Raw genomic sequence first — 12,910 nt, 5'->3', positions numbered from 1 at the left:
TAAACAACTTGAACATGTAAACTCTAATTATTCACAACGTGATATTTCAAGTCTACATAATGTCCAACTATGTTGATGTGTTCGTAATTACATGAATGTCCCTTCCTTGAAGATAACTATTCCAAAAAGGGGTTGATGAGAAATACAATACAAAATTCAAAGTGAAACTTTTCTATACTTTGCTCATGTTATTAAAATCAGAAAAATTTATGTCAGTTGAAATCTTTCATTTTCTACAGGGTGTCCCACATCAAATTAGACCGCGTCAATGGGTCTAAATTACGATTTGGAGGACAGATCAGAAAATTTAAGAAAAATGAATCATTTTGAAAAATTTTATACGGCTAATAGAATTTTTTGCAGAAAATGCTAGTTTTTTGAGTATTATGTGCTTATTTTGGCGTTACAGATTGGAGATAATATGATATGGGACACTCTGTACAATAAATAAACTTTTAGTTTCTTAAAGATGAGCAGAGACACCAAGTGGTGTAATTTTGCAACTCTATTAAAAATGAAACATGAAGTTTTTCCTGTGATATGTCATATATTTTACACGTCATATTTACAAGAATTAAAATCTAGATATTCTGGCATTCCATTACTCATGATAAACACGTTGGGAATATGCAAGATCTTGCACTGGTATATTTGCTACGAGCACAACTGAGAAGAAAAAAAAACAAGAATTGAACTACAATTATCTCATATATCTTACACATGATAATTACGAGAATTAAAATCTAGATATTATTGCATTGCATTACTCGTGATTAACACGATAGGAATATGCAAGATCTTGTACTGGTTTTGTTATGCATCAACATGTGAAATAACGATGGCAAGTTTTTGGTTTTTGGCAAGTTGAAAACCATTTTCCACTTTCCAGGGAGACGACATTGCTGTCCGAAATGTTTTTTTTATAATATAGTATCGACAAATGTACAGACGACGTCTTCGGTGTTTGTTTAATCTCAATTAAAATGTACTTTTTAATACGAATTGTTAATGTATCCTTATAAACTATGTTGGGATTTTTGGAAAAAAAAGGTTTTTGGTGGTTGTAAAAGCCAAATATTGTTTATAGGAGACCAAAATGCGGGGCGTGGAGACAAGAATGGCAGAGGCTCGGAGACATAGCAAGAGGCACGGAGGTGGTTTTGCGGGGCCTGGAGGCATTCTGCAAATCTGGAGGCTCGGAGGTCATTTTTGTGGGGCCGGCTATTGGCGCCAATGAACCCCTTCCTTCCTGGGCTGTTCTTTATTTTAAAACTGTTCGTTAACAAAAGCCTTAAGCTGGATCATCATTCTAATTGTTCGTTCTCTTAAATTTATTTCTTTTACAAAATTAATACGACAATTTTTTTAATTAGCAATTGCAATTGTAAGCATCAGATTTTTGCTGTTAAAATAGTTGAGCGTTAATTTTCTTGTTAACTACTTCCAGCTCGACTATAAGGAGATACTAGTAGTAGTCACTTTTCAGTGATTCATTCAGTGTCCACTATAGTTCATTATATTTAATAATAATCATTGAAAACTTTGAAGTCTTGCTTCAGCAGAACACGAATAAGGTAAAATATAGTTTAACTCAAATATAAAGAGACATGGGAAAAATTTTAAAAATTATTTTTTTCAATGGTTTTGCGGTTGCCACCAGAGGTGGCTTATGGAGGGGAAAGGGCCAGGGGGCTGGGGGATGTCCCTCTCCCTGGAAAACTGGGAGTAATTGTACTGAATGTATTGCAAGAGGAGATTACCAATTGAGGAGCGCGCTTGCCGCAAAACACATTTGGGTGGCGGTGATTACTCGTTGAGGAATTCTGGACTCCCCCCTCTCCAAAGTGACGTCTTTTCGACTTCGAAAATTATGTCGTGAGGGCGTAAAAAGCTGTGCGTTAAACGTCCTCAACACTTAAAATACAACGTCGCCGGACGTTCCATTGGTAATTATGGACATCCTCAGGTTGCCAGAGCCCAAAACTTAAGACAGGGTATCGTTATGAAAACCAGTTTTGGAACCCGGGTTTCACAAATGGGTTTACCCAGTTTTGTAGATATCGATATTTTTGTTTTGAAATATTATTTTATTTAATCCTTTATATCTTACCATTTTTATCAAATCTCTTAAATCAAAATCTACACAAATAATAAGACCCCAAAAAGGAAACTCGGAAGTTTCGTTCAACGACACTCTTTTAAATTTCAGGCTCAGGGATGTGTAGTATAGTGGATTTTGCGAAGGTGAGAGGTGGAGTATAGCGGATTGGCGTAGGTCGAAAACTACACCAACCCAACGCAACTGTTTACTAAACGTTTAAGTCTGATTTCTCTCAGACAGCAAAAAATGGTTTTGAAAATACAGTTTGGATAGAAAGAACATGTCTAAGAGCTGTTACATAAATCTAAAGCGTGGGTTCTCATAAAGTATGAATTCTAAAGCTCCACGCTTAACCTTCAAACAAAATACTTAGCCCTACCTTTCAGCAGACAAAGAACCCTACATCCACGTAAAAAAACCCAGATATTTCCGGATCAAACAAACATCAAATACAAAAACATAAACTTTAATATATTTTTAACAAAAAACTAAAAGATGTAAAAAACTGCACCAATTCTATTTCGTTTATTAAAATAACAAATTGTGATTATATGATTAATTAATTAAATTATGTATTTTTATGAAACCCCTGCACTGGCTCCCTGGCTATACAAAGAACGCAGACCTTGAACAAAACAGGCAACCTCAATCCTGCAAGACAAACCAACAAGCAGTTCAAGTCAGGATATGAGCTAGAGAGGTTCCTCCAAGTCTCGATAAAACAACCTGTTTGACTCCGTTAGAAATACATTATTCTAAACGTTCTTTATTGGCTCCTTTATTGGTTCAGAGCAGACAATCGTTTTCAATTTCATAATCCAGTAACTCAAAATGCGAAGGTTATTTTCTTAAGTCTAATAAGAAAATTGTTTCATAATGTTCTGTAATTTAGCTAAATGCTGTTTTAAAAAGATGTAAATAATAAATCGGATTTCTGTCTAAAGTAGGCAAGCTCTAAACCGTATAGAGAAGGACACAAGAGGCACCTATCGGTCAAATGTTGAACTGAACTATAGTTTATTGTATTTAAGTCCTATGCATGCGTAAAGTTAACCTTGTCCTCTCTGCCTGGAGCTGGACCAATCACAATTCATAGGACTCACAAACAGGCTTTACTTCAAGGTTATATTAAGGTTAGATCCTTTAGATACTCTATAATACAGCCTTGCTTCTTTAAACAGAAACATTATGCAGAATCTTATGCAGTTATACAGAGAGAACCAGAAACATTATACACAATCTTATACAGTTATACAGAGAGAACCAGAAACATTATACACAATCTTATACAGTTATACAGTGAGAATCAGAAAACAATTGAATAGGAAGGCTCGACATTATACAATAGTTAAGTGTAATAATAATACTAATAACGTTTATTGCTAAATATCGGTTAAATTTACAAATTGTCAGAAAATAAAAAAAAAATCACATGTCAATATTCCAGAAAGCTGTGACTTTCATTCACAATTTGACCCATTAGACATGATTTTTTAGCCTTTTTTCCAAAACACTTTTTTGTCGGCATATACGTTTTGAATAAAAAGTATGGTATAAACAAATCCGTAAGTTAAAATATTGTTGAATTAAGGACCAAAACACGTTTGATTTCAAATAGAAGAAACCGAATGCTGCTCTGGTTAGTCCGGGGTGACATGTATATATATATTTACAATGTTTTTATCAGCCGCGCAACTAGACATTTTGTTAGGGGAGGTAAGAGTAAATTTTTCTTGCCCCCCGGCCCCTAAACATTTTTACGGGGGTTAAGAAAAATGTGTATTATAATCAAACAATAAAAAAAACTAACCGTACCAACCGGATATTCAGTAAGTCAACACTGATATGAAATAAATCACAATATTAATTAATTTACAATTTACATTAATATAAATTCAGTATTCATCCATAAATCAAATATGTACATTGTAATCATTAAAAAATCATGATTTTAAATTATAATATTTTTTTTAATATGACACATCACACAATATTTGCGATAAACATGTTTTTAGATTGGTTTTTAATTTTTTAATTGAATTTTATATCAGAAAACTTAGTTTCCAGGTAAAGCCTTGTTTCCTAGCTAATTATAAAAGATGGTCCTTAAATTGGGACCAAGGAGGACATGAATACAATAATACAAAGCGATCAATTCTTGTTTGTTTTCAAAATACAATACCCTTCCCTATATAAAGTTTAGGCGTATGTGCACTTTGCGCGCATTATTTTATAATTTAGTTTTTTTTCATTTAAATTGTTTAATTCAGTTTTCTACATACACTAAAGAAAAGGAAACAATGTTTTGTTTAACCGTTTTATTTTTTTCTTGTATTAATTTTAAGATTTTTTAACTAAAATGCGGAAATCAGAAACAATTAAAAAAATAAGGAAATCTTTGAAATTACTTTATTATTGATTACCTTTAGATAAACATTTACAAGCAGTTGGTAGTAAGTATGCAAGCAGTTGGTAGTAAGTATGCAAGCAGTTGGTAGTAAGTATGCAAGCAGTTGGTAGTAAGTATGCAAGCAGTTGGTAGTAAGTATGCAAGCAGTTGGTAGTAAGTATGCAAGCAGTTGGTAGTAAGTATGCAAGCAGTTGGTAGTAAGTATGCAAGCAGTTGGTAGTAAGTATGCAAGCAGTTGGTAGTAAGTATGCAAGCAGTTGGTAGTAAGTATGCAAGCAGTTGGTAGTAAGTATGCAAGCAGTTGGTAGTAAGTATGCAAGCAGTTGGTAGTAAGTATGCAAGCAGTTGGTAGTAAGTATGCAAGGTTTATTGATCGATTAATTAGTTAATGTTTAGCACTATGTTTAGCACTGAAACTGTTTCTCCATATAAAGGAATAGTTATGTTGTTAATTGACTAACTATATCCATATATATAGACATATATATAGTTAATTGACTAGTTTAGCACTAACTGTATCCATATACAGACATAGTTATATAGTTAATAGACTAGTTTAGCACTAACTGTATCCAAGTATATATCCTGGATATCCTTGTTTATATATATATATGTATATATATATATACTAGGTATAGTTTAGAACTAACTGTATCCATGTATATAAACTAGATAGCTCTGTGACTACATGAGGTTGATTAGTATCCCTGCACTGAACATTAGAATAGCTGTATATTCCTTCAAGTCTAAAATCTCCGTCACTAGATGTCAGACTAGGGGACCCTCTTTCTCCGACCTAAATATAATAATTAAAATATCATGCTAAGATCTATAGCTATCTATTGTCAGACTAGGGGACCCTCTTTCTCCAACCTAAATATAATAATTAAAATACCATGCTAAGATCTATAGCTATCTATTGTCAGACTAGGGGACCCTCTTTCTCCAACCTAAATATAATAATTAAAATACCATGCTAAGATCTATAGCTATCTATTGTCAAAGGATATGTTTTTAATACGATTACTATATAACAGTCTCTAGTTCTTGTTTTTCTTAAATACGGTCTGGTGTTCATGTGCTTTTAAATTTACCGGAAATATTAAGAACTAGCCTTAGAGGCCGCTTCGCGGCCATCTTCTAAATTAATTGTGAACGTGTTCTCTTTGTGTACATCGTAAAACAAAACAAAAATAATTCGCGGATTTTCACAAAAAATTNTTACACAGATTATTCAGATTACACAGATTATATAAATTACACATATTATACAGATTACACAGATTACACAGATTACACAGATTATATAAATTACACAGATTACACCGATTATATAAATTACACAGATTACACAGATAACACAGATTATATGAATTACACAGATTAAACAGATTACACAGATTATACAGATTAGATAAATTACACAGATTACACCGATTACACAGATTACACGGATTATATAAATTACACAGACTAAAAAGATTACACAGATTACACAAATTACTCAAATTACACAGATTATATAGATTAAACAGATTATATAAATCTTACAGATTATACAGATTCCACACACTACACAGATTATACAAATGACACAGATTACGCAAATTACACAGACTACGCAGATTACACAGATTATATAAATTTCACAGATTACACAGATTGCACAGATTAAACAGATTACACAGATTTCACAAATTATATAAATTACACAGAGTACGTAGATTACAAATATTACACAGATTACACAGATTGTATAAATTACACAGATTACACAAATTATGCAGATAACACAGATTATATAAATTACACAGAATACACAGATTATAAAGATTACACAGATTACGCAAATTACACAGATTATAATAAATCACACAGAGTACACAGATTACAAATCTTACACAGATTACACAGATTACACAGATTATACAAATTACACAGATTACGCAAATTACACACATTATATAACTCATACAGATTATACAGATTACACAGTTTAAGCAGATTACACAGATTTCACAAATTATATAAATTACACAGAGTACACAGATTACAAAAAATGCACAGATTACACAGATTGTATAAATTAAACAGATTACACAGATCACACAGATTACACAGATTAAACAGATTACACAAATTACAAAGATTACACCATACAACAGTTCCCTTAAAACCTTTGTGTGTTTGTCGTGTACAGAGATATACACACAAAAGGTTTAAAGGTATCGTTGTAAATCGTGCATAGCCCTCTTTGCATGGAGGGTCACTTGAAATTACACTTACAGTCCCTTTAAGGGCATCCAATATAAGAAGTTTCCAGCCACGAACAAACAAATTTGTGAAAGAGCAATCTATTAACTATACCTAGGTAGTATAGGAAAGGTAGCATAGTGTGGAACTACCGCAGATCCGAACTGTGTATTTCCCCATGATACCAGGGTAGTCGAAGATAAAGAAGAAGAAGAAGAAGAAGAAGAAGAAGGAGAAGACGATAGTTCCCAGGGACGAGTAGGAGATGCAAGGCAAATTTTCGAAACACTTTCTAAATGATATTTCCTGAATGTATATATCTATAAATATGAATTGAAAACTGTGAGTAACTATGTTACCTATTATAGCTGTATAGAACTCATGACTTAATGTTTAGTTAAAAAAGTACCATTCATTGAATTCAGTTACGAATTCGACAAGAAAAAGAATCAAACGTAAAAATACAAAAAAATGTCAGAATACAGTGCTGGTATCAATATCAACCAGAGTAGGTTGTTTTAATGGATTGGCCCAATAATTTAAGCGAAATATCTTATTTGAATCTATACCTGTGAACAGAAGGGGTTTACCCAGAATTAGAATAGAAATATCATTGATAAACTATACCTGTAAATAGAAGGGGTTTATCCAGAATTAGAATAGAAATATCATTGATAAACTATACCTGTAAATAGAAGGGGTTTATCCAGAATTAGAATAGAAATATCATTGATAAACTATACCTGTGAATAAGAGGGGTTTATCCAGAATTAGAATAGAAATATCATTGATAAAACTATACCCGTGAATAGGAGAGGTTTATCCAGAATTAGAATAGAAATATCATTGATAAACCCAGAACAGGTAGTTTGGAACCCAGGATGGGGAACAATACTAACAAGAAACAAAATGTAGTTTATAATTTAGAAATTAGGAAATTCCAGGTAACTGTATTTCGATATCACTGTTCATTAAAACCCACTTAGCCATCTATCCGTTATAGACTTACGGCGAAAAATAATCGCTTTTGATCGCTACTAATCTTACTTCTATCTGTTGCGTCTATAAGGAGAAAGTTGTTAAAAACAACTTATACTGAAGAACGTAGCGTTCATATAAATTCAGAAAGTTGCACTTGCGATATACAAAAATAAATCTATTTTCAAACAATCATTTAGATATTACAACCTATTATGGTCATAGATTATTTATTGACGCATTTATATATAGTTATTATTTCATATTATTTTTTATTTGTTTTGTATACAATGCACTGAAAACACCCAAATAGTTGGCCGCCAGGTGTTTCTGCTCTCGATGCTTTGAATGCTTACATGTGGCGGAAAAAACGTCGTTTTAAGTGCAATTGTAAATCAAACAAATAACAAATATTATGAAATATTAACTATATACAAATGCCTCGAAAAATAATTCTTGAATAATTTGTATAAAATTAAATTGATTTTTTTACGATCCGAGTGGTGTATTGCAACTTAATCTGCATTTGTATGGACGCTACGTTCTTCAGTATAGTCATTTTTAACAGTTATCTCCTTATAGCCGCAACAGATACAAGTAATATTATTGGCAATCAAAAGCGATTATTATTCGCCATAAGCCTATAACTGATAGATGGCTATGTGGGTTTTAATGAACAGTGATATCAACATATTTTAAAGCCTTATGTTGTCTTGCATTCGTGAATTATTAAACCTAAAAAGTCTATTTTCTTTATGTTGTTTTGATATATAAAACGAATCCTGTTCAAATAAAGTAGAATTGTAAAAATTTCTACAAATTAGATGCTCTTGCCTTTTAATTTGCACTCTTTGCTCTGAGTTCTCTTTTACTTTGATATTATACTCTCCAGCGACAAAACCAAGTCTAAAAAAATTAAGTTTTTGTTTATTAGCATCGTAAGAAACATATCATTGGCAGATTATAGTGATACCATGAAACTGTTGAAAATCAATCTTATGTTTATGTTGGTGTAAAGCAAATCTTTTAACACTAGCTTTCAAATCAACTTATTTTATGAAATGGGTCTGAGTATACTGCAAAATTGCTTTGTACCCCAGAGGTTTTGAGATATTGAAAGATTTTTGAAATGTCGTCTTGACATTTTTTAAATGGGTCTATTATACGTAAATCTCAGAACTTGTAAAAATAAATAAATAGCCATGAATATGCAGGAAAGATTTTAAAGAGTTCCATATAATCATTCAATTAAAAAACTAAATATCTGCAGCATTCCATTATCAGAAAGTTAAGAATACGACATTTTATAATTTCTTCCGATGTCTCTTTATATATTCGACAGTTTTTGAGTTTCATTGTATTATATAATTCTAAATAGGTGAAAATAACACAGTACAGTACATATAGCAGAAGTGAACATATGAACTCTACTTATATCTGTACATGTAGGAGAAGTGTTGATATAGTACAGTACATGAAGCAGAAGGGACTACATGACCTCTATATCTATACATGTACATGTAGGAGAAGTACAGTACATGAAGCAAAGGGGTCTACATGAACTCTAATTGTACCTGTACATGTAAGAGATGTGTTGAGGTAGTACAGTAGATGTAGCTGAGGCTAGTACATGAACTCTAATTATACCTGTACATATAGGAGAAGTTTTGAGGCGGTACAGTAAATGAACTCAATGTAGGAGAAGTGTTGAGATAGTATATTATACGTACTTCAGGTGACTATATGAACTCTATATATACCTGTACATGTAGGAGAAGTTTTGAGGTAGTACAGTACATACAGTAGTGTTGAGTACATGAACTATCTATATACCTGTACATGTAAGAGAAGTGTTAAAGTATTTCAGTGCATGAAGTAGAGGGGAGTACATGAACTCTTTATATATACCTGTACATTAAAGAGAAGTGTTGAGGAAGTACAGTACATGAATCAAAGGTGGGTACATGAAGTCTGTGTCTATCTGTACTTGTAAGAGAAGTGATGAGGTAGAACAGTTCATGAAGCAGAAGTGAGTACATGAACTCTACATATACCTGTACATGTAGGAGAAGTGTTGAGGTAGTACAGTACATGAAGCAGATGTTAGTACATGATGGGAAGACAGGATTGATCCTAATAAATAAATTTATTAAACTTTATTAACAATAAAGGAGAGTTAAAAAGGCGTAAACAAATTAAAAGAGAAGCCCAATGAAGTTATGCGCATGCTGCGTTGAATATCAAGACAGAGAGAGAGTATACGCTAACTCAGGATTATTGTAAACAAAAAACCTTTAAATCTTGAAAGGACGACATCTAGTGTTCTATCTGTTGTTGTTAATTAATATATCTCCTTAAAAATTTACAAAATATACAAACTTTAAAAATGTACAAAATGTACAAAATGCAAAAAATGTACAAAAATTTACAAAATATACAAGATGTAAAAAATGTACAAAATGTACACAATGTATACAATTTACAAAATATGCAAATGTACAAAATGTAAACATGTAAAAATTGTATCAAAAGCAAAATATAAAAAAAATATACAAAATGTACAAAATGTAAACAATGTACGGACCTGGGCACAAGAACTCTCCGTCCCACTGTACTGCACCAAGAAAAGGAAACTGGTTTCTCTCCGCAACTTGACCAAAAAGTATCTTCGACCCATTTCTGAGAAAAAATCACATATTAGTTCACATTACAAATCACCAACAGAGTTGGCTTAAGGGGGGTGGGAGAACGCGCCCCCCCCCTCCATGGAAAAATTGTAACCGCAAAAAAAGTGCACTAAAAAAGTGTTCGGAAATAATTTTTGCACCAAAAAAGTCCTTTAAATAAAAAGTCTCTGGAAATGAAGTCCTACCATTTTGAGACCCTAGGCCTTTTTTAGATCCAGAATTATGTTATAAAAGTCCCCAGAAAAAAGTCCTCTTAAAGTGGAAATTCATGGGAACAAAGGATGTTTACAACCATGGCTCCTTTAACTCGATTAACGAAAATGTATTTAAATATATTTTTTTAGTTTGGTAAAAATCAGTTACTGGTTTCTTTCTCAAATTATGGTAGGGGAACAACATTTCCCACTCCTGACCCCGGCTTTCTCAGGATTATATAGTAAAAACGAAATATAAAATCTACAAAAATTTAATGTGGAAGATAGTATTTATTTCAATTATTAAAGGGAGTGACCGGTAATATATGGTGGCTGAACTGAGTATGCAGTATTGTAGAAAAAACATTAGGATTCATTTAAGACGTATAAATCGTTTCCACGATGTTTAATTACTGAGTTTGAGCGCAAAGTCGACGTTCAAAATCATAAATTTGGGTGGGTACGTTTTCACAATCTATTTTTTAAAATTATTAAATAACTACGACCAAAAATATAGTAAAAAAACTAATTAGATGTTTAGGAACATATTTCTTCAAAGAAGTTTGTCAATAAATCAATGTTAGAACCAATTATTTCGTTTTCAGCATTATATTGAATTTCTTATTTTCTATGAATTTGTTCGCAGATTTCTACAAACTCTTCAAATGTCGCCTTTTCAATAAAAATTCCAGAAAATCTGCAGAAATTTTTTGTGAATAATGAGAGATTATAGAAACTAATCGAATACGATTACTTATTTTCGATGATAAGAGTTAATTTTTATTTTCTCAACCTTTTCCTTTTCCTAAACAACTAATTTGTTTTCTGTAGAATTTTGTTTACATTTTTTGTCCTCGTTATTTGATAATTTAAAAAAACGATTCTGAAATGTACTCATTCAAATTTATGATTTTGAACTCGTAGAAACGTCTAATATGTCTCAAATAAATACTAAAAAATTTGTCCACTATACTACATATTCAGTTCAACCACCAAACATTGCCGGTCACTCCCTTTAATCTTTAAAAATGTATATTTTGTGTAACCTTTGTGTTTCAGTTGAAATGTTGTGTAAAGAAATATTTGGTTTCCAGTTCATCTAAAAAAACATTATTGACAAACTCAAAAAACAAAGATTGTATAAGAAATTTGTAGTTTTAGTTTAATATTTTCATTTATTTAATTAATGTTTTTGTAAAAAAATATTTTTCTAAGGGATTGTTGTAGACATAAAATTAAGTGATTTTCCATTTCATAAAATGTCCGATTTACAACGGAACCTTTTAAAGCCTTGTCTTGTTAAGAAGAATACTTGAAGCACGAATCATCTTCTCTTTAAAAGTTGATTATCTTTAATTAATTTTTCTCTTTAAACTGATCGGCGCATTTCTTCTTCAGAACCAATACAGGGAAATTGTCAGAATTAAACCTTTTTATGTTAGAAAAACAAAAATATGTATTCAAAAAATTAACAAGATATAGGGTTAAAGACATTAGAAGACATCCTGTTCAGATGGAAGGTACTTAACATCACTAGGACAGTCCCTTCTATGGGTTTAAAAACATTCCAGAGATTTAAGACATAAAAAAAAACCTTATGAAAAGAATTAAGAAGATCAGGAGATACTGTCCATCCTAAAAATCAGGAAAAAACATTTTTGGCGGCTAAAAACTTTTCCAGATACAGGGTTACCCACAAAGTATGAGACTTCAGAGACGACTGTGTTTACTGTAAAGGTTTTCCTATCTCTGACAAAGCATTGAGAATGTTATTTAAGAACTATAATAGCAGAAAATTCAGCCTTCAGATCTTTATTATATGATTTTTAAAGTTTTAGGTTGTTATATATGTAAGTTGCATCCTCGGCGGGTAACCCTGTATATTCAAACCAACTAAAACAAGGGGGTGGAGGGGGGGGGGGGTAAGTTCATAAATGGCAAAAAAAATAATTCTTAAATTATTCATATTTTGACAAAACATCGAAAGAATTGTTATGAACAACTTTGTTATACAATGGTTACGGAGAAGGGATTGGAGGAAAAGGGGGGGTGGAAAGAGAGTGTTACAAAATCAAGTAAAAAGATCTGTAAGTATTCCCTGAATCCTTGAGTCTGTTTCTATGGTTTGGTTTGGTTTCTTCTTTCCTGGATTTTACAGCCGCCATATTATCCTTTCCTTTTAGAACCTTCGTGTCCTGTTGGGTCCAGGTATTCTTCTTATTAGAAGTTTGTTCCTCCTTCTTATTAGAAGTTTGTTCCTCCTTCTTATTAGAAGTTTGTTCCTCCT

General features: G+C 32.0%; 1 protein-coding gene across 1 annotated transcript in view; it reads right to left on the bottom strand.

The window, feature by feature from the left end:
• Positions 1 to 6,447: 6,447 nt before the first annotated feature.
• The window catches only part of LOC111712097 (uncharacterized), a 14,801-nt gene continuing 8,338 nt past the window's right edge, over positions 6,448 to 12,910 (bottom strand). Inside the window, exons 3-10 of the mRNA XM_023486615.1 lie at positions 12,722 to 12,908; positions 12,218 to 12,258; positions 11,670 to 11,722; positions 10,327 to 10,421; positions 9,797 to 9,875; positions 8,577 to 8,648; positions 7,567 to 7,658; positions 6,448 to 7,056 (exon numbers count right to left, since the gene is read on the bottom strand). Of these exons, the coding sequence (XP_023342383.1) occupies positions 6,869 to 7,056; positions 7,567 to 7,658; positions 8,577 to 8,648; positions 9,797 to 9,875; positions 10,327 to 10,421; positions 11,670 to 11,722; positions 12,218 to 12,258; positions 12,722 to 12,908 (807 nt within the window). The 3' untranslated portion in view covers positions 6,448 to 6,868. The remainder of the gene's footprint in view (positions 7,057 to 7,566; positions 7,659 to 8,576; positions 8,649 to 9,796; positions 9,876 to 10,326; positions 10,422 to 11,669; positions 11,723 to 12,217; positions 12,259 to 12,721; positions 12,909 to 12,910) is intronic.

Source organism: Eurytemora carolleeae, unplaced genomic scaffold, assembly GCF_000591075.1.
Source record: "Eurytemora carolleeae unplaced genomic scaffold, Eaff_2.0 scaffold1225, whole genome shotgun sequence".
In the NCBI taxonomy this organism is placed as follows: domain Eukaryota; kingdom Metazoa; phylum Arthropoda; class Copepoda; order Calanoida; family Temoridae; genus Eurytemora; species Eurytemora carolleeae.
This window is presented reverse-complemented; position numbering and strand designations above follow the sequence as displayed.